Below are 21809 nucleotides of genomic sequence, written 5' to 3'. Positions count from 1 at the left end.
ATTATTTTTTATAATAAAATTTGCTTTTTCTAATACTCTTGTTTACTAATAAAGTAAGTATGTCTTAATCCCCGTGAGCTTAGCTCAGTTGGTAGGGATATTGAATATTATATGCAGGAGTCGGGGTTCGAACCCCGGACACTCCACTTCTCCACAATTAAATTGTATGAGCTCTAGCCACTAGGCTATTTGACCAAAAAAAAAAAAAAGTAAGTATGTCTTAATCTGAAAAAGCAATTTTATTCAAAAATAAAATAAAATGAAAGAGCAATAAATAGAAAGTGTTTATGATCTCACTTGTGAGTCCACGTTTCTTACAACAACTGCATCGTACCAACAGACACACACACCGGTAACGTTAATCTTCAACCATTCATTTCTTCTTTATCTCAATCAATGTCTTTGATCCTCTTCTTCATCTTCTTCGCAGATTCATGGGTAGATTGTTTGTGATCAATTTGGAAGGTAAGATTTATTCCTGCAGATACTGTCGCACCCATCTTGCTTTATATGAAGACATCGTTTCCAAGGTTCCTTTTTCTCTCTCTGTTTTTTTTTTTTTTTTTTGCAATTATTTTTCTGGGTTTATGCGTTTTTTATATATTGTCAATCCATTCATTGTTTATTCATCTGTTAGGTAGAAACAATCACTTTACCAATTCTTTTGTTCTTCTATTCTTGATTGCTACGTGGTTGCTTAATGTGTTCGCTTTAGAATTTTTGTGTTCATTTACAAGCATTGAAATGTTTATTACTTTTCATTTAGAAGTGTTGTTCTTCACTATTAGAAATTTTTTGCATTGTGTTTATTATCTTTGGTTGGAGAAAATTGATCACATTGAGTAGTAGTATTATAGGTTAAATTGGATGTTTGATCTCTTACATTTACTGATTAAGTTTCAAGTTGCTTTCCTAGTTTAAAAAGTTTCAAGTTGGTCCTTTTTGTCAAATTTCCATCTAAAACGTCTATGTGGATACAGAGACACGCATGAATAACTTTCGGGGTGCCATGTGAATGATTTAGACACAGTTAACTCAAAATTTGACGGAAATGATGAATTTATGTTGACATCAGTAATGTAAGGAACCAACTTGAAACTTTTTAAACGTAGGTGACCAACTTGAAACCTAGAATTAACATAACGTATTTAGCCTATTTTGATTGATCAAGTATTAATTACATGGCATAATTGACTTTAATTTTCAAGTGTTTCCTTGCCACATATTATCGATTCATGTTGTCTTTTTTACTTGTGTTTTGATGTTTTGTGTAGTTTTATAAAAGATGTACTTCACAAATGATACACCACAGGGATGTATGTCTAATGTGATACTGTGATTTGTCATTAAATATTGTTGCTGCTAAATAATTGAAGATACCAAGTTGTAAATCGTAACCAGCATAGATTCTCAACAAATTCTCCCTCAATACTAGTGGATGATATGGAGGATATTATCTTCCAAAGGAAAATAATGCTAGTGTTACAATTCTGAAAAATTTAGTCTTTTTGTTTTCTTTTGGAAATTTATGGTAATTTTATTGTTGGGCCCCTAATTCTTAATTGAGTTTTTCATAAGAACAATTAATCTAACTTTAATTTTTTTTCCCTATGTTGTTATTTTAGACTTTCCACTCCAGACATGGGAAAGCTTATCTCTTCAATAAGGTGTAAGTTATGCTTACTCTGACATCGTGTGATTCCTAAGAAATTGAAATAAGACGTTCACTTGTTGTATCAAGACCGTCCCAATAATGGTAATGTCTTCGCGTGTGGTTTAAAAAGAAGAAAGAGAAAAAGAAGAAATAAAAAACAACTGTAGAATTTTATTTATTCAAGAACTTGTTTTTATATGCCACATGCCCACTTGTGAATCATCTTATTATTGCCTATAAGTATAAGATATGTCGATCAAGTCCCTGAAGGTGTATCGTAGTGGCATGAGTTTGGACACTACAAGAGTATTAAGAAGGAGGTTCAGGGTTTGACGTTGCTGCTAACAAATTCCCTCTCCTCCTAAAAAGTTAACCACTAAAATTTATCTATCAAGTACAAAACATCTTTTAAATTAGAGATACTTATGGTCAAATATGAAATCATATCATTGTGGATCTTATAACATGTGCAACCAAAGTGTTGACCGAAAATGTTAGTTTTTAATTTGTAGCCGCTTGTTACAATATATTTTTGCAGTTGCCTCTTTTTAAGGATATAGTTGAAAATTGAAACTTTGTATTCTTTGACAGCGTGAATGTTTCTCTTGGCGAAACAGAGGAGAGACCGATGATGACTGGGTTACATACTGTAGCTGACATTTTCTGTGTGGGTTGTGGATCGATTGTGGGTTGGAAATATGTAAGATTATGAGGCAGTGCTTCGAATATAATTGTTTTTCCTTCTTTTATGTAGCTTTTAGTTACAGAAATGGTGCTGTTTCAGGAGATTGCCCACGAAAAAGACCAAAAGTACAAGGAAGGAAAGTCTGTACTTGAAAGGTCAGTAGAAATGTTGTAAGATAACATTGCTAATATGATCAAAGCGATGTCCTCTTGAGCATCAATAGTCTGTTTAGAATTGGTTTATTTGAATTTATCCACTGGCACAAGGACTTGTAAGACCATTTGAGAGAACTTATGGAAATAGCTTATGATATTTCCATAAATTGTTTTCAGTTTATTTCTATAAGTCCACCATGTTTATAAAAACAACTTATAGGTAATATAGAAACAGATTGGTTTTATTTTATCTTTTGATATAGAAATAGTATACATAAGCACTTATATGATAAATGCTTATACTACTATAAGTGCTTAATTAAGTTGTTTACCCAAACAAAATCCAAATATGTAATGGTTTAGATTAGATAAATTGTGTTATTGGGCAGGTACAAGGTATCAGGTCCTGATGGTAGCAATTATCGGATCAACAATGGAGCACATGTTGGCGGAAGCGATGCAGATGATTTATAGTCATTCATCTCGCCATTCGTAATTGTACATTCCTTAACCCTAAAGTTAGTCGGATGAATGTGGATTTATACAGGAAATTTTGTAAAATCAGTATTTGCCATACTCTATCAGTAACACAATTTGAGTAGATCTAATTGGTGAATCTATTGTTTTATTAAGAAATAGTTTAAGTTTATATTCGAACTTCTAATTGGTCGTGTTTTTCGATTTGTAGCACCATAGTTGGATGAAGAAAGCCTTTCCAGTGTCATGTGATGTATCTCTGTCAAGTAAATGTAAATGTAATTGTAATGTATTGAATAAAAGACTGCTGAAAACTATGTATTATTATAACCAAAACTTGGTTGGTTGATTTTATGTTGGTTTCTTCTTGAAACAGGATTGAGATGCAAAGATTTGAATTCATGTCTAATGCAGGACATAAACACTTAAACTAGGCCGTACGTTTATAAACAGATATTTTTATTGGTTATAATTAGTTCCTCAAAAAAAAGAAGTTATAATTAGTTTTTATTTTTATAACTTCTCATATAATTTCTTCATAAAAATTCATAAACTTAATTTAATTATTAAGACGCTCACTTCAATTATAATTTGATCCAAATTAAGCAAATTAGGTTTTTTTTTTTTTTTGAATCGGCAAAATATTATTAACCAACAAGCCTGTGCAAGAAGCACTAATAAGCTTGGGTGGAAAAAAAACAAACAAGGGGAAATCGGTTGCCACACAAACAACGGCTCGAACAAAAACCCCTTAAAAACCACCCTAAAACAAAAGATTAACTAAAGAATAATGACGCGGGCATATGCATATGGCACATACCACAAGCATACCCTCGCGTCAGCACCCATACCAGCGAGACCAGCCACATAGCAGCCAACACCTACTGCCCCAACCAAAGTGCACACCTCACAAACCCGCAAAGCTCCGAAGGGAAACACAGCTGCCCAAAAACAAAGTTGCTGTACAGACCACAGTTCACCCGCAGCAGGCAGAGTCGCAGCCAGCATGTGCAGAAAAACACAAAACTCAATCCAAGCCTCCACAACCAGCAGCACAAACCTGCTGTCCACACACAGCAGCCTGTCAGCGCATAAGACAGTCACGAGGGTTCCATTCCCACTCGTAAAGCTGACACGTCGGAACTTGAAAGCGACCCAACAACCATCTCCAAGACAAAACCTTGATCTCGTCCACTACCTCAACCCACCTAGTGACTTCGTTGTTAAAAATACAATTGTTACGCGCTTTCCACAACACCCAAATAGCCGCATGCCATATCATTCTCAAGCCCTTCCGAATTTTCTTATTCGAAGTTCCACCACTCCAACACTCCCAATGGATAAACAAATTTGGAGGCATTACAAAGCTAAAATCTAGCCACTCCATTAGCTTTAACCAAATATTCCTTGCCAAGTCACAATGAAGGAAAATATGAGAGGTTGATTCAACCCCTACCTCACACCAAACACAATTTATACCAGAATCCGGTGGCAAACAATGTCGAATCTCCAAATTCAATCTAGAAGGAATTCAAGCAAATTAGGTTATACTCACGTTTCTTCAAAAAGACAAAAAGGTTATCCTCAAGTTCTTGAATTCAGGCTGAAAATAACCTCATAATATTTTTAAGGATTTAATCCCTATAAAATTCTGTTCCTATAAAGTTAATTTCTCTGTTTTTAGTCACTGCAAAATTATCTTGCAAGTAGTTTTATTCTCTCCTCATATGATATTTTTAAAGATTAAATATATTTAGTCCCTATAAAGTTTTGTTTTTAGTCTATGTATTTTTTTTTTTACTTTTTTAGTCACTGCAAAATTAACTTGCAAATAGTTTTAATCTCTCATGTCAGGTTGACTTAAATTTTCAAATAATTTTTTATAGGCACATTTTAAACACTATCAAATCTACCAAGCAATATTGTATCAAATCTACCAAGCAACATTGTATCGAATAGCAGGAACTGTGTAAATTTATATGGTCCCCACATGATTGATTTGGTGCGACCCATGTAAATTTTAACCAATCAAAGAAAATGTGTTAAAAATGTGTGTTGCTAGTAGCATTCCTCTTTTGAAGGTTAAAAATTGTGATTTTTTTTTTTTTATTGAAACGAAAAACAATTTCAAAATTTTATAGGGGTAAATAACAATTAATTTTGCCGGCAAAACAATCCAATAAGCGCTGTTCACCTTTCATATTTCAGACATTCCCTTTGGATTCTTTACCAAATCTAATGAGCAGTAAGGAGTAGAGGCATAAAAAGAACCCATCAGGAACCAGTATATAACATGGATCCATTGTTTCCGGGTCAATATCCTCTCCATTTATAAATTTCTCCATTTGTTCCATTTAGAGAGATAAAGACACATAAAAAGTAAAAAATAATTAATGATGGTGGGACCCACTTAGTAATAGGACCCACCACTTATTTTTTGTGTCTATCTCTCTCCAAATTGCAATAAATGGAGAAATTTATAAATGGAGAGGATCTTAAACAACAGGGTAAATTAAATCATATACATTGATTTATCATCTAACCATCATATACCTAAGCTTTCATAGAACATAAAATTGATTGAGGTAACTTGCATAAATTTCCAACTTGATGCTTCAACTAAAGACCGCAAATCTATTGATTTCATTCCACATTCAGCAACTAATGCTGGCAAATAGATACACCATTAAATTAAATTCCGTATATGCAAATGCACAAGAAATTTGATGAACAAACCAGACATGTTAAATAAAACAAACTATTAACCAAAAACTTAGTTCACATAATTGTTACAGCTGATGCCATTCCTAGAGACAAATGGGGATCAAATTCAGCTCCAGCTGCTGGATACAGGATCTTATTTGCTGGGGAGAATAGCAGTAGCATGTTATGTGATTCAAGTTCCGAGATATAAATTAACCGAGAGAGTAGACCATTCGCTCAGATAACACTGGACCGACAACCCTCCTGTATTTCTGCAACTGTGACTCCAAGTATCTTTGCTGCTCACGACCAAACACACTTTGCAGATCCTTCAGATATGAATAGCGCAGTATATGCAAAGTAAAATTAGACAAACAAGTCAGACCAGAATGGGACAAATAAATCATGCAGGAGTTTGCTATTGTTAAACATACATGTCTACCTAAACATGCAACATGACTAGTTTTACATTGGAATATTAGTTTTTCCTTAAACAAATGGATCCAAACTCTTTCCTCTATCACTATCCCCAATCCGGTTACCTCCAAATAAAATACAGGTAAGTAGGGGAGGGAGAAATTACAATTTTGTCTTGGTAATATCTTTTCGGGAGGCAGGAGTATGAAAAGGCAGAGATAGAGAAACCGACGACATGTCTGAAATTCACCATTTTGAAACATACTCGCTATTTAGTGATAACTACATTTTCTACAATTTTTCGCAACTAACATTTTCTAAGGATGGCCAGGTGCTTAAAGCACAGGAAGTAACTGGAGTATTTATTCACAGAGAACTAATCATACCTTGTATCTCACACGAGATCCCTTTATCCCTAGCAAAACTTTGCTGAAATCGCCATTTTCTGGTTCACCATTTGAAGTAGTTTCTATATCAGGTTCATCATCAGAGCTTTCCAATTCAGATTCAACCATTTCTTCATCTTCATCTTCATCTCCATGCATTGGAACATCATTTGCATCTTCTTGACCACTCTCATCAACCTGGCTTAACATTGTGTCTTGATCTTCAGCAACTTGAAATGGGGATGACTCTCCATTTTGTAAAATGGAAGCATCTGATAAGACAACATAACGCTTTCTGTCAAGCAAAGGCCTTGCAATGTCAAATGAAACCCACCTGGAGATCATTCATTGATGTTAGCCTTGGTTCACATATTATAGGAGGAGGGCAAAAAGTTATCAGAATTCAGAAGAAAAAAATCAAGCAACGACCTATACAGCATGCTGATATAGTGGAAGACTATGAAGAGGCGATAATCAGTTAACATTATCGATTTCATAAATACAGATTGCACTAATAATTGTTATAGAAAAATAAAAAAATAAAAAATAAAAAAAAACAAGAGACTATGTTAATGCACTTCAAGTTCTTGGATAAACTAAAAGCATGGTGAAGTGGTTTCATGTGCACTCTCAACTGAATAATTAACTTACTGATAGCGAAGAGGACATAGTAGCTCTGAAGGGCGATATGCAGCTTTGTATCTCATCTTGTTGCAAGAGTGAATATAGTAGCCAAGATAATAGTGCTGGAGACTAGGACAATAAGCCTGGTTATCTTTCACCCAACCAATTTCTTGAAGAGCTGAGTACTTGCCTAGTGATAGAAAGGCAAAGTCTGGATCCCAGAACAAATATTTACTCGATAAACAGTTAGGAAGGATATCTATAACCCCAACTGCCACTAATTTACCATCCACTAAATACTGTTGATGGAAAGAGCCAAAACCACAAGGAGGAACTGTGTTATCACCAGTATGTGAAACATATATTAATGGAGTATCAACCAAAAACCTGCGATATGAGCTTTCTGTGTAATTTTCTGGTTTATCATTATGTACTTTTCTCTGATATTTTCTATATAAAGCATATTCTTCTGGATCAAAACTGGATCTGTTCAAACGAATCTCAAGCTTTCGGTTTCCTCCAATATTACGATTCGTTGCAGACTTCTTTGGAATTGCAGCTTTTTGAACAGTTCCATTTTGGGAAACTTGCTTACTAGAAGTATAAAAATTGACATGACCATTGCAAGCCCTGATAGACAGACCAGAAATGTTCACTGTTGAATCTAAAGATGCTACCAGCTTTTCTGCAATAATTTTAGGAGAAAATCCATTCTCCTTGTCACTATCTCTTGATGGTTTAGAATCATTCCCATCCTTGTCCCTTGACTTTGCTCGGTTTATAGATGCAGCAACTTGAAAGGCTATATTGCTACTATATAAGAGGTCTTCGGACCCATTGGCTAATACCTTCTTTTTCCCCTGTGAAACCATTCTGACTGAAGCTTTTGGTAATTGAATACCAGATGGAAATTCCCCGTTCTCAGTGAACATGTGTACTGCATTGTCAATCTGATCGGATAAATAGTGCAAAGATTTTTCAACTTCATCCACCTCTTTATTGCTAACAGATGGAGATTCTTCTGACATGGAGCATGATGGGTTGTTATGGACAAGGCTTTCTGAATTGTTTGAAGTATTTGGTTCCTCCATGGCATCAACTCTTTTAACATCCAAGGTTCCATCTAAAAACCTAGGAAGAAAGAACCATCGGTGAAAAGTGGAACGTTTACGGGCTACAAATATCAAATGAAGTGAATTGCATATAATAGAAGGAAAAAAAAATCCCGTCTATTTAACCTCCTTGAAAGTTCTTGCTAAAATAAAGGAAAGGAGAAAATAGAAAAAAGTGTTTTTTAATTATAAAATAAAATAAAAACCCACTTGGGTTGGCCTGGTGGCATTGGCTTGGGATCTGGGAGTGTGCTCCTCCTCGAGGTCTTAGGTTTGATTCTCTCCAGTGTCAATTTGAGTGGGCTAATTTAGCTTTTTCAAAACAAAAAAAAAAATGGTGGCAAAGCCTACGAAAATTGGTCCAGTTGGTAGGTATTCAACTCGTATCCCAAAAGGATGTGAATTTGAATCTCACTGCCCATGTGACTATGTGAGGACTTCATTGATGAACCTGATGACTTTCCCTGACTCTGGTTAGCCGTCAAGTCTCAACTCACATACACTTTTTCATAATAAAAAAGACACTAGTATAAAAGAAAGTGTTGCTTGAAAAAATCAAATCACCAGTCACCAGGAAGTGACACATGTCCCAAAGGTTTATTCTTTTATTGATAGTGAATAAAAATTAACTGTAAATAAAAATGTTCCTTGTGTATAATAACTAGCAAGTATCATATGCATTGCACGAGTATTTTCAAATTCAAGAAAACTAAAACAGGAAACATTTAAGAGAAAAATGTGTAAAATAAGTATGCATAAATATTTATTTAAAAGATATGCATTTATATATACAATAAAATATAAAAGATATAATATATTTAAGGGAGAGCAGACAATGAGATTAAGTCAATCTCAAAAGAATATACTCTAATTTACTATTAGAGATAAATATGAATTCGATAGGAACTAATTTGAAAGCATAAGCATCTAAGATTCCGAGAGAATGAAAATTGTAACATATAAAGGAAACTCTGAAGGTAATTAATATAAGAGCTTAAAAAAAAATATTTGTTCAAATTACGTATCACAGTGAGAAAGAGAATGACGGTAAATTATATCAGTCAAATGAGTGAGGATTCTATTTTATTCGAGATAATTGTATAATATATACTCCCATATCATGTCTATAATGATGCCAACAAAGCTTTTGAACTTGAAAATAAAAAGCAACAACAGTTACTAATTTCAATACCATTAATTTAAAAATTAAAAGTATGTCTCTCAAGAAATATCACATGAAATAAGCATACCTTTGCATTCGTCTAGATACACGAAGTTGTTCCTTAGAGGGAACAAAGTCACTTGCTTTCAAGCGGATTGTATAGGAAGGGCAACACGTTTTTTCCATCTCCGGTTTATAAAGAAAACTTCCAGATCTTCTCCAGCCCCGGTCAAGAAGAGCTAACAGAAGATAATAAAATGAAATTAGTTAATCCGAACAGTCATATCAGCAAATCAATTTAGTTTGGAGTATTAAATCAAAGCTCTTTCTTATCAGCTAAACAAGAAAAGTTACTGTCCCTGTTAATAACTAGGATCACAACAGGGTTTTTGTCTCAGTGGCTATTCAGTAAATAATCAGTTCCCCTTTTTAGATGAGATAAGCCTTCTCTATTTAAAGAGGTTGGGGGAAATGGTTCTCAGTAAAGTTTCTTGGTAGAGGGGAAGTTAGGTACTAGTTCATTGTTCATGGGAGGTTACTCAGCCATACTAATCTAGTTATTAAGCCTGACTCGGTCGTTAACCATCCTACTCGGCCTATAATCTATGAAGCCCGGATACATGGTGCGGGTGTGAAAGTAAAACGATCCGGATACGCTGATACGCAAAAGTTTTTGAAATTTAGGATAGGATGCGATACGGTTAAGATACATTAATAAAAAATTATAATAAAACTTAAATGCATGTAAAATACTTGAAAGAAATATGCATTCATTAATATATAATTATAAATATCATAATTTACAAAATATAATACTTGTGATCAAAAAACAAAGTGTAGAGTTTTGTTATAAACCACAATCTATTCTTCATCCCTATGTTAGAATATCAACAAAAGCATCACTAAAAGAACTCAAAACAAGTTTTGTCTAATGTTATTGTTGACCGAGTGAGTCTCCTCTCTCATTACCATCATCCATTCATCCGTATAGAAAACAAGAATTTTAATTCTGGTTCATCAAGAGATAACTCTACTTATTCAAGTCTAGTGTCATCTACAATTGAATCATGTACATATCCACTGAATTATCACAACCTTCTCTCGACTCTCGACTCACTTTTTTTATAAACTTCATCAAGAGATAACTTTTTTTATAAAATTAATGATAAATGTCAGCAATGTCAAATAGAAAAGAGTGCCAGGCACAAAGAATATCAAACAACACCAACCTTGGTAGTCATACACTGTGAGGCTATATGCCACCATGCCTGTAACAAGAAAAACAAATAAACAAATAACTAATTATTCATCACATAAACATAAGTACCAAAAACATAACAATCAAAAATCTAAACAACCCAATAAGCTTTTTTTTTTTTTTTAAATTAAACTCATAAAGACAAAGTATAATCCACCAACTACAACAACCCAATTCACGTTTCAGTTAAAAAATCAAAACTTTTTTATTGGGTTTTCAGCAAAAGCATCAAAACAATAATCCATGAAAAAATTCAACGAAATTGAGAACTTTTTTAGGGGAATTTAAGAAAAAGGAATGAACCATGAGAGATGCTATTGTGACGGGGAGATCTACAATAACCACAAGAGCTTCGACGCTTTCCGCAATCAGCAACGACGCTTTCCTTTGGGGTTTTGCTGCTGCTACTGCTAGCTTCGTTCCTCTTCGTACTCGACATTCTTCGATTTAAGGATTGTTTGATCTTTGATTGGATTCAGAACCGATTTCAATTCATTGTTCAGTTTTTTGTTTGAATTCTTTTGTTTTTGGAATATGGCAAACAATTTGTCAATTTTTTTTATTTTATTTTTTTGACTCAAGAATGTGTCAACTTGAAAAACAATAAATCTGTCGGACTTAAATATTGATGTAGGTCTGAAATTTCAATTTAGACTATGAATTTGATAACAAAAAGTAAATTAAAAAAAAATGCATACTTGACCAAAAAAAAAAATTCATAAAATAAAATGAAATCTCTTCGTATCTCGTGCAATCCGAATTATAGAAAACATATTTAGCTAAATAATACGTAACTTATTTGACTTTGCGCATGACATACAAAAAACATAAATTATAAAGAGAAAAAAAACATTAAAATTAATACGGTCCTTAATAATAGAGCCAATATAGGAAGAGGATTGTTGATGAAGCATTCAACGTTGAAATTACATTCGAAGCATCTATTTTGAGTAGAGAAAATATGGCAGGGCTTATATTTTCTTTTAAATTACAGAAACTACAAAATATTTATTAAAAGTAATACCATAAAGAGGGAGGTAGGGATGCGTCAGCTCGGTGGAGAGAGGTCGTGCGGTGTGGTATGGTGTGGAGGGAGGCCTTGTGAAGGAGGGAGGTAGGGATGAGTCAGCTTGGTGAAGGGAGTTGGTTCAGATTCGCAACGAGGTTTGGTTACAGGTGGAGAGTTGGTTTGAGGATAATTTATGGAGGAGGTTGGTAATGGAGTTGATTTATTTTTTTTGGACGAACCCTTGGTTGGGGGATTCCTGTGCGTGTAGGTTCCCGAGGTGGTTTGAGTTGTCAGAGAATTGGTGGGTGACGACTGTTGGTATGTTTTCTTTGAGATGGGGAAAGAAAGGTGAGCGTGGACGACCCAAGGCATAGACCCCGGGCTTTATGGTCCATGCCTGAGGGGGCCTAAAAAAGTTTTTTATAAGGGATGTATATATCAATACGTGCTTATTAAGGGGGTCTTTATAGCAATTGCACCAAAAGGCCCCTAATGTCAACGGTACCAAAGCTTCAGCCCAGTAGCCTTTAAACTTTTTTTTTTTTTTTTTTATCAAAATGTCCCATACCAATTCAAAATAGGGGTTTGTAACTTTAACAAACTAAAACACAACATAACAGAAACAAAAACTCTACAGAAACGCAGATGCAAAATTGGAAAAACACATCAAGAGTATCAAATTCTTCGTCTCCAATCTTGATGACGATGTGCCAAATGCATCTGATATTAAAATTGCTCATTTTAATATTTATGATCCAAGAAATTCGGAGAATCTTGATAACAAATCAAGAGATATTCTAGTTGAAAATAGGTCTATTATTAAAATGAATCTTAATTTTCTCAATGACAGATATTTTAGGCATCTCTCATGCGCAATGATGAGATTAGTGATCGAAAATGGATAATATATTGTCGACTGTCGTAACTAATGCATGTTTTGTTCATCATTTATCACACAAAAAAATTATGACGTATTATGTACGAGGCCATTTTCTCATACTATGCTTAAGTTCCGTTAAATGTTAGGACCGACCCTGAAAGTGAGGCATGGATATGGCGTAGGTTATTGGTGTGGGAGGTGGAGTTGTTAGTGAAGTGTATGGTATTACTTCAGAGTGTCACTTTATAAGTTAACGTTGATGACCACAGGTTATTCTGTTAGAGGTGTGTATCGCTTTTTGTCTTCGCCAAATCATCAAATCAACACTTACAGTTCATAGTTACTCTGACACGGAGGTTCATGTGAAGGTTTCTTTGTTAGCTTGACACTTATAACATAACAGGCTTCCTACGAAGGATACTTTTTTCGTAAGTGACATCATCCTTCAAGAAAAAATTACAATTTTGTTTAATAATCATATACTTATATGGGTATTTGAAAGGATATGCAAAGTTTCATAGAATTTCGAAAACGACTCAATTTATTTTAATTTTTCAAGCAAAATGTACAAAATTGCAATTTTGTTTAATAAACGTATACTTATGCGTCTAATTTTGTTCCATAATTTTGCTAGCATACATATTTATAAAATCATAAAAACTTCCACCACTAAAGTTGCGTTCGGATCCAGATAAAGATAAAGGAAAGAAAGGCAAAGGGAAAGAAAGTTTGTGGAAAGATTGTTTTTCCACAGTTTGACAGCCCTTAAAAACGAAGAGGAAAGAAAGTTTGAGGTGGGACCCACGCTCAAAACCTTTCCTCCCTATTTTGGACGGAAAACACAAAGAAGCACCTTACTTTTTGGAAAAAGTCAAAAATACCCTCTATAATGTGTTCAAAAGCATTGCTAAATAAGTTAGGATTTTGAAACATGCTCGGCAATGTTTTCTCTTTGCGTGATGTTTTGAAGAAAAAAAAACATTAATAAAAAATTAACAATTGTTATATGTAAATTAATATTTATTAGTAAAATATATTTAAATGTGTAGATAACATAGATAATTTAAAATAAACACATTTAACTAAATCTTTTTAAGGTTATAATTCTCATTTTGCAAACATATATATCTTTTTTTCCTTTAACAATCTATTCACTTTCTTTTATACCAAACAACAACAAAAAATCATCTCACTTTCTTCCACCTTTCTTTCCTTCTACTATCTATCCTTTAATTTTCTTTCCTTTAACTTTCTTCTCCAAACCAAATAATTAACGAATTAATTAAAAGTTTTTTCGTAATTAAGACATCCATGCTATCCATAAAAAATTAGACTAAATAAAACATTGCGTTTTGGGTGCACCAGAGGGACCAAAACATCCAAAATAAACAAAAAAAGAAAAAAAGGAAAAAATAGAAGTAAATAAATACTTTGTACCTTGTAAGTCTGAAAGGGTAAAATTCTATCTAAAAAATGGTAACTGTGTCATCCTCTTGCAGGCGCCATACCATATTAGCTAGCCACCTTTTTGAGGGAAAGCTAGCTAGACTTGCTACTTTGTAATTTCTCTTAAAAAATGTACTCATTGAATAATAAAAAACGTTCTGTTAACCGGTACTTCTGGGTACTGGTTAAGTATACTATAAAAGGAAATTATTACTATAAAAAAAATTGTTTTTGATTTTATTATAAATTAATTACACAATTTTAATACATTAACTACTATATAATTTTATTTTTCATATCATAACTAGTGCTCGGAGGAAAAAAAAAATTACTCATTGATTTTTTTACATGTATGTATCATTGTGTAATGTAATGGACAATAATCACGGGATATAAAAACTAAACACCATTCTCTTTCAAAAAAAAAAAAACTAAACACCATTTCACATGATATATCTCAAAAAGACATTAATCATTCTACAGGGTAACAATAAAATCTTGAACAACTTAAATTAGTATGGTGATATTGAATTGAGATAAACGAGTGTATTCATTCTTAAAGATTTCAGTTTTGATATCCTGACATCAATTAATACGGGATAATTTAGTCTTTTCAAAAAAATAAAATTTAGGATGAGAGATGATGTTAATTCAATTAGAGAAGACTCTCAAATTTAAAAACATTTATAAATAAAATTATATTTATATATACATCTCTTAAACGATACTAATATGTCTCAAATACGAAATATCTAAATTTAAGACATGTTTTTATTACTGGTAAGATCGATTTTATTTTATTTTATAAATCATTAGGACGAAGCTTTTACTTTTAAATAAAATTTAGGATGAAAGGATATACACATATTAATTAATAATAGGCTAAATTGCATTTTTAGTCCCTTAACTATTTAGGTAGTATCGCTTTGGTCCTTTAATTAAAATTCAATTTATTTTGGTCCCTTAACTTTTCTCCGTTACACAGTTTGGTCTTTCCGTTAGCTTTAATTCAAAAACGTTAGGTTTTCTTCATTTTCTTTTGAAATTTTTCTGGGATTTTTGTTGTTGAAGGTTGATGGAGATGATATGAAGATGAAAAAGAGGAGAAAAAGATGAAGAAAACCTAACATTTTTGAATTAAAACTAACTGGAAGGACCAAAATGTGTAACATAGAGAAGTTAAAGGACCAAAATAAATCAAATTTTAATTAAAGAATCAAAGCGATACTACCTAAATAGTTAATGGACCAAAAATGCAATTTAGCCATTAATAATATCATTTTTCTGTAAAAAAGTTTATACTATATCATATTAGGTGAGATGAATAATACATCCTCTTGTCTAAATTAGTGATTTCCGTGGAGTTTTTCTTTCATATTTTATTATGTTTTGTCGTTTCAGTGCGATATTGTTTATTTTAATTTTTCGTCTTGATGCGATATTTTTTTACCACTTTTTTTTGTATGTTCGTTTGATTCAAACTAAAAGGATTAACTTCGATTCCTTCATGCCTTTAATGTCGTTAACATTACATATTTAGACGCATAGGTATTTCAGATTTTTAAAATTTTCATATTTATATACATTTTACTACTTTATACCGTTAACTTGACATGAATTAGTTTATTTGCAAGCTTTTTTTTTGAAGGATTTTAAATTCATGTTGCATCATCGATGCACTTCAACAATTTAAACGAGCATATTATTTTTAGTAAAAAAAAGTTGAGGTGAATAATAAATAAGTCTACCACTTATTAATATTAATACAATATTCCAAATTGGGTGCTTCAAAGCCCACCGTTGCAACAATTCAAAAAGTGGAATGCACATGGGAAAGGTCATTTTCGTGATTATCCATCAAACCATGCAACATGGCATCAAACTAGTGGAACGACAAGAGCTAAAAGTTGTCTTTTTCATTCACAATTTTCCATTTTAACCCTGTATAACCATAATTATTACTATCCATACCACTCCGTCTTCTTAACTCCTCCCTCACTCTCTCCACCGTCACACTTCAAATTTCCCGTTTTCCGATCCCTTTCTCTCTCATCACGCGCCTCTCACACTCACGCTCCACACGCGTTTTCATTTTCTACATCTTCTTTCATTTCTTTCTTTCTTACAATGTCGTTTTGTTCGTTCTGCTAGCGTTTTGGTTTTTAGGACTTTTGAGGGAATTAGGGTTCGTGTTATTTTGAAATTTGGGGATGAATCGTAGCTTCAGAGCTCAGGAATCTTCAATGCAAGGTGGTTTCAAGAGGGAGCAGCAATTTGGGGGTTTGATGGGTTCCGGCACGACGGAGAAAGATGAGGAGCTTGCATTGTTTCTTGAGATGAGGAAGCGTGAGAAGGAACGGAATGATCTTTTGCTTCATACCTCGGAGGAGTTTGATTCAGCTTTGGGTATAAATTCGCTCTCAAAAAGTTTCTATTTTTGGAGTTGTGTGGGTACTTGGGTTTTTGTTGATTTTATTCTTTTCAGTGTTTTCGTGTTTAGTTGTTGACTTATGCTTGTTTGGGTAAATAGATTAGTTAAGCTATAAGCAATTTCTATGACAAAAAGATGTAATAAGTCAAATTGACTTTGAGCTTGTTTGGATTGACTTGTTTGAGCTTACCTACTAGCATGAACACTTGTGACACTTTGGGAGAACTTGTGGAAACAGCTTATAATATGTTCATTAGTCTTTTTTCAGCTTATTTACATAAGCTCTAGAGGGTAGCTTATGAAAATAGCCTATAGATTATACATCACATAAGCTGTTTCGATAAGCTCTTCCGAAAATCATCACAAGTGCTTATATCTGTATATAATAACATCAAATAAGCAAATCCAAACAGCTCTAAGATTAATTATCGCATCAATTTGTCTTATTTTAAGAAGTGGTGAAAAGTTGCAAAATGATTGTGTTATTTTGACAAAATGCACTTTTATGAATATGGGGTCTTCCTAATTTTGGTGGGATTTCCCTTTGTGACGTGGTATCTTTCATGATTGCAGGGTCAAATCCGGGCACTTCTCCCTTATTTAACATTTCATCTTCTATGCCAACGGCTCCTGTGCGGAAGAGTGGTGCTGATGAGTTTCTCAATTCGGAAAATAATAAAAATGATTATGACTGGTATGTCGTACCTTTCAATTGCCATAATACATATTTTGTTCATCATATTTATCTCAACAGTGTGTTTATTAGAGCAATGACTAATGGAGGTTTTGCTCTTTTGACCGGATAAACAATTGTAGATTTATAGGTTACGGTTCCTAGAACAATTTTTCATGTAGAAGTCATTTTTCTGTTGATGGTAGTAGATGGTTATTGAACATTGAAGTTGTCATACGAATAAAGCATTCCTTTCTCTTGTTCTGGTTCTTAACTCCCTAGGTTTCATTTTCTAACTTGATACACACGCACCATTTTCGTATTGGTCAGACTCGTATCATTCCTCATGTCCCTCGCTTCTGTTTCCATATTAAACTAGCTGATGTTTCATATATAAGCCAAGAACCCGTGAAATGAATTACCTTAAATAAAACTATTAAAGATAGCCAGAAAATGGAAATATTTGATGTTTCATTTATATGCAAAGAACTCGTAATATGAATACCTAAAATTAAAATATCACATTTAGCCAGAAGATGCCAACATTAATATTTTTCTTGAAATTACAAGAATAACCTGGCAAACAAATATTTCCCTTTCTGCTGTTCCTGCATCACATTAGTTTTAGTTATTGCAGATAATTTAGTTTTTTGTCATCCTACACTATTTGCGTGACTGGCATCGTTTTGTTAATGCTTGTAAGTGATGTAAAGCCAGTACGAATGATTGTTGTTCAAATTGATATTCAGTATGATTAATGTTTTTCAGGCTTCTAACTCCTCCCGGTACTCCTCTTTTTCCTTCTTTGGAAATGGAAACACGGAAGACTGTCATGAGTCAGCTTGGTACTCCAACCGCACGTCCAACAGCATTGAAATCCAGAGTAAGCATTTTCTATGAAGCTTTCAAGTTTTCCGGTCATATCAATCATTTTGTTGTCATTGGCTGATGCAAGCCTGTATGTCTAGTTTAAAATCACTGCTGAAATTATAATTCTCCTGATTTTGACAACTTCTTTTGTTAGATAACATTGTCATCAAGCAGTGTGCATCATGAACTTGGTCTTTATAATTGATCTGCACATCGAGTTACCTATAGAATAAGTCAGTTATTTTTGTATATTTTCTGTTGTCATTGATGCCTGACTAGAATTGGTATAGTTTTCCCCTCAAGTCCTCAACAACAATACTACTATCCTTGAACTGCTTGAAGTTAACTTCTAATCATATTAACCCACTTAGGTTGGTCTGGTGGTATTGACTTGGGACTTGGGAGTATGCTCCTCCATACGGTCTAAAGTTCGATTCTCCCCGGTGCTAATTTAGGTGGGCTAATTTAGATTCTTAAAAAAAAAACTTCTAATCATATTGCATGTTTTACGGTTCATTTACCATCACCTATTTTAATTGGTTTATTTATTTATTAAGAGACCATTGTTTAAAGTATCACGTTACTTTAAATATGTATCAAGAATTTGAGATTCATAGGCTTCATTGAGTAAAGGTTATTCTTGGATTTTAAATTTTAGTGGTCAGAAAAATGACGATCCTCTCATCATCATTGGGTAAAGATTCACTGGTGTCCTGTTGGTGCTTTACTGATTTTTTTTGATAGAGCGATTGATATTGATTGATTCATGCAGCTGATCTCACCTAGTGAGAATTTACTTGGTTATTGTTATTGTCAGAAATTAATTTTTCTTCAAATTGTTTTCTTGTTGTTATAGTTGTCAAATCATCAACTGGAGCCTACTGGGAGGACTGGCTTGGCATCTAGACAGCAAACTTCCTCCCCTGTGTTGAGCTCTTCAAGCGGTGGAACTAGGAGGCCCTCATCATCAGGGGGTCCCGGATCACGACCTGCATCTTCTAGTGGACGCCCTTCAACTCCTACCGGACGCCCTTCATTGACCACAGCTTCAAAACCATCAAGATCTTCAACACCTACTCGGAATTCAATACCTTCAACTAGAAACGTGGTTGCTACATCAAAGACCACAATGTCCACAACCAAGCCCATCAGTACGGTTTCTACCACTAAGCCTTCAACTTCTTCCACGAGGAGCACCGCCCCTGCTGCAAAACCAGCAACTCAATCAAGATCCTCTACACCGTTGTCAAGATCGACTGCAAGATCTTCAACACCAACTAGCAGACCTACTTTACCGCCTTCCAGGTCCACATCAAGAGCATCTACTCCAACTCGGCGACCATCTATACCATCAAATGAGCTCAATATATCTTCTTCTTCAGTTAAGATTTCTTCGAGCCCCAAGCCAACTACTGTGTCATCAAGGCAACCAACTCCTGTGAAAGCAAGGCAGCCAACTCCTGTGACAGCAAGGCAGCCAACTCCTACGACAATAAGGCAGCCAACTCCTACGAAAACAAGACAGCAAACTCCAGTGACCTCTAGACAGCCGCAAGTGCCATCATGTGGCACATCACCAACTGTGAAGTCAAGAACATGGAAGCCGTCTGAGATGCCAGGGTTTTCACTTGATGCTCCACCTAATTTGAGGACAACATTACCTGATAGGCCACTGTCAGCGACTAGGGGCAGGCCTGGAGCTCCCACTTCTCGGTCTTCATCTGTTGAGCCTTCTTTTAGTGGAAGACCTAAGCGACAATCATGCTCTCCTTCAAGAGGACGGTCTTCCAATGGCACTGCTCATATAAGTGGAAACTCAATGCCTGCAGTTAGCCGTGGGCGCTCTAAAGTGAATGACAATGTTAGTCCTGGTATGATGGGCACAAAAATGGTTGAAAGGGTTATAAACATGCGAAAACTAGCACCACCAATGATGGATAACAAAAACTCTCCTCGTAGTAATCTGTCTGGCAAGTCATCTTCATCTCCGGATAGCACAGGGTTTGGAAGAACTCTCTCAAAGAAGTCCTTGGATATGGCTATTCGGCATATGGTACACCTATTTTCTACATTCTGTATATTTTTTTTCTGTCAGATTAAGAAAATCTTATAATGTCAAACCTGCATACAAATCACCACTGTTTTTATATAAAAATGAATGGAATCCCATATTCGCTAATTACCTTTTTAGATGCACAATGTCTCAAGAATGACCAAATTTAGATCCTTAACTATTTCTCTCCTATCTCATTGTAATTGTCATGTTTGAAACATTTGTGTCAAATTATGCACTTTAGAATGCCTATATAACATTTATCAACATTTTCCAGTAATATCTTCATTTCATTGAATAGTCTACTTGACTATTTCAATGCTACTCCTTTCACCTGCAGAGAATTTTAGTCTTCTCATATTATTTTACTCTAAAATGACACTATGAAAACAATTTTATTTAATTATGGAATTGGTTAACTTAAACTGATAAGATCTGATTAACTTATAGTTCTTTTCTAATCATTTTTGTTTGTTTCTCTTTGAACAGGATATAAGGAGAACCATTCCAGGTAACTTAAGGCCATTGATGACAAATATTCCGGCATCTTCTATGTATAGTGTGAGGTCTGGATCTCATCGTGGTCGAACAATAAGTGTATCGGGCTCTCCTCACGCAACAAGCAGTAATGCTAGTTCTGAAATGAGTGTAAACCAAAATGGTCTTTGTTTAGATAGTAGTGAGATAGATGATGAAGTTGGCAGTGAGAGATGTGTTCAATCTCCTGCCAGTGTTAGGGGGAGGTAAACTTTTCACACTTAGGCAAACCCTGCATATATATTTGATTAGCACCAATGTTCTTATCCTGGATTTCAGCCATTGCGGATTTGCATATGGAGCTAACCATGCTTGTATTGATGTAAAGCTTGATGTAATCTCATGTACGACAGTGTCTTCTGATTTTAGGTAGTTTGGTTATATGGTGTAATGGTCATGCTCATTTTTTGAAACACGGCGAGGTTTATCCTCTTTATCTGGAAACCATAACCCATATTTATCATGTATGAGTGCAGGTACTTAGCAAAATTCCCTAAACTGAATAAAATTTATCAATTAGAAGTGCTCATTATGAAGGCATGAACTTTTCCACCCCAAAATGACTTTGGATGTAAACGTATAAAAAAAAAATTAGTCATCAGAAACTATATTTCTGGGCAAAATTATACCTCAAGAAGTATACTTTCCGGAACCATGTGTGGTTGTTAATATGGGGTAAGAAAAGTTGCTCTTAACATTTTAATTGTCAATAATATTAAAGACAAAAAATAAGTCTTTTAAGAGACCTGTTTATGGTTATTCCTTGTCATATAATTTGATGGTATAAATTTTGATTTCATATTGCATCTTATACTAATATATTTTTGAAGCAATGTGAAATATTTTGAGGGAGAATAAGTAAGGAGAAATCTGCACCATGGCTAATTAACCATGCTCTTCGGTTTCCTTTGAGTTAAAGAAACTCATTCGACAAATTAACTGAGAAAATTAAAATATTTCAGTTTGTACTCTGCACATAATTATGATGAATTCATCATAACCTTTTGTTTCGATAAAAAAAAAAAAATTACAGCACGAACTAAAGCTCCACATACTTTAGTTCAGTGTATTCGATTTTCAAGTTGGATTCTTTGTCAAATTTGGATTTTTTTTTCTTTCTTAATTGACAATTTGGTTTGTTATTCAGCTTATAATCCATTGTAAACCAGAATTTGTGACATTGAGCTGCAACACCAACCTTGATAACTTCTGAGTTTAACTGCTCAAAGAAGAATCTGTCAAAAGGAGAAAAAAAAAACTTCTCAAAGAAGAAAGAT

General features: G+C 34.1%; 3 protein-coding genes across 4 annotated transcripts; 2 read left to right on the top strand and 1 right to left on the bottom strand.

The window, feature by feature from the left end:
- The first annotated feature begins 265 nt into the window (after positions 1–265).
- LOC11406673 (protein yippee-like) lies at positions 266–3404 on the top strand. Its single transcript, XM_003600826.4, has 7 exons — positions 266–352; positions 431–530; positions 1626–1669; positions 2246–2354; positions 2439–2494; positions 2884–2992; positions 3183–3404. Exons 1-6 carry the CDS (start codon positions 288–290, stop codon positions 2966–2968), a joined length of 459 nt encoding a protein of 152 aa, XP_003600874.1. The 5' UTR covers positions 266–287; the 3' UTR covers positions 2969–2992; positions 3183–3404.
- Positions 3405–5578: 2174 nt separating this feature from the next.
- On the bottom strand, positions 5579–11245 carry LOC11409743 (arginyl-tRNA--protein transferase 2). Of its 2 annotated transcripts, none has more exons than XM_003600824.4 (6): positions 10937–11241; positions 10605–10643; positions 9464–9614; positions 7129–8232; positions 6478–6811; positions 5579–6003 (listed from the first exon to the last, which is right to left on the bottom strand). In XM_003600824.4, exons 1-6 carry the CDS (start codon positions 11070–11072, stop codon positions 5887–5889), a joined length of 1881 nt encoding a protein of 626 aa, XP_003600872.1. In that variant the 5' UTR covers positions 11073–11241; the 3' UTR covers positions 5579–5886. The 2 variants fall into 2 exon arrangements, 1 of the variants encoding a protein (XP_003600872.1); XR_005645180.1 differs by lacking the exon at positions 5579–6003 and adding an exon at positions 6040–6360 and having other exon boundaries at positions 6397–6811; positions 10937–11245.
- Positions 11246–15759: 4514 nt separating this feature from the next.
- Positions 15760–21061, top strand: LOC25489366 (zonadhesin). Its single transcript, XM_013605295.3, has 5 exons — positions 15760–16374; positions 16973–17093; positions 17841–17955; positions 18799–19995; positions 20485–21061. Exons 1-5 carry the CDS (start codon positions 16179–16181, stop codon positions 20740–20742), a joined length of 1887 nt encoding a protein of 628 aa, XP_013460749.1. The 5' UTR covers positions 15760–16178; the 3' UTR covers positions 20743–21061.
- The last annotated feature ends 748 nt before the right edge of the window (positions 21062–21809 follow it).

Source organism: Medicago truncatula, chromosome 3, assembly GCF_003473485.1.
Source record: "Medicago truncatula cultivar Jemalong A17 chromosome 3, MtrunA17r5.0-ANR, whole genome shotgun sequence".
NCBI lineage: Eukaryota > Viridiplantae > Streptophyta > Magnoliopsida > Fabales > Fabaceae > Medicago > Medicago truncatula.
This window is presented reverse-complemented; position numbering and strand designations above follow the sequence as displayed.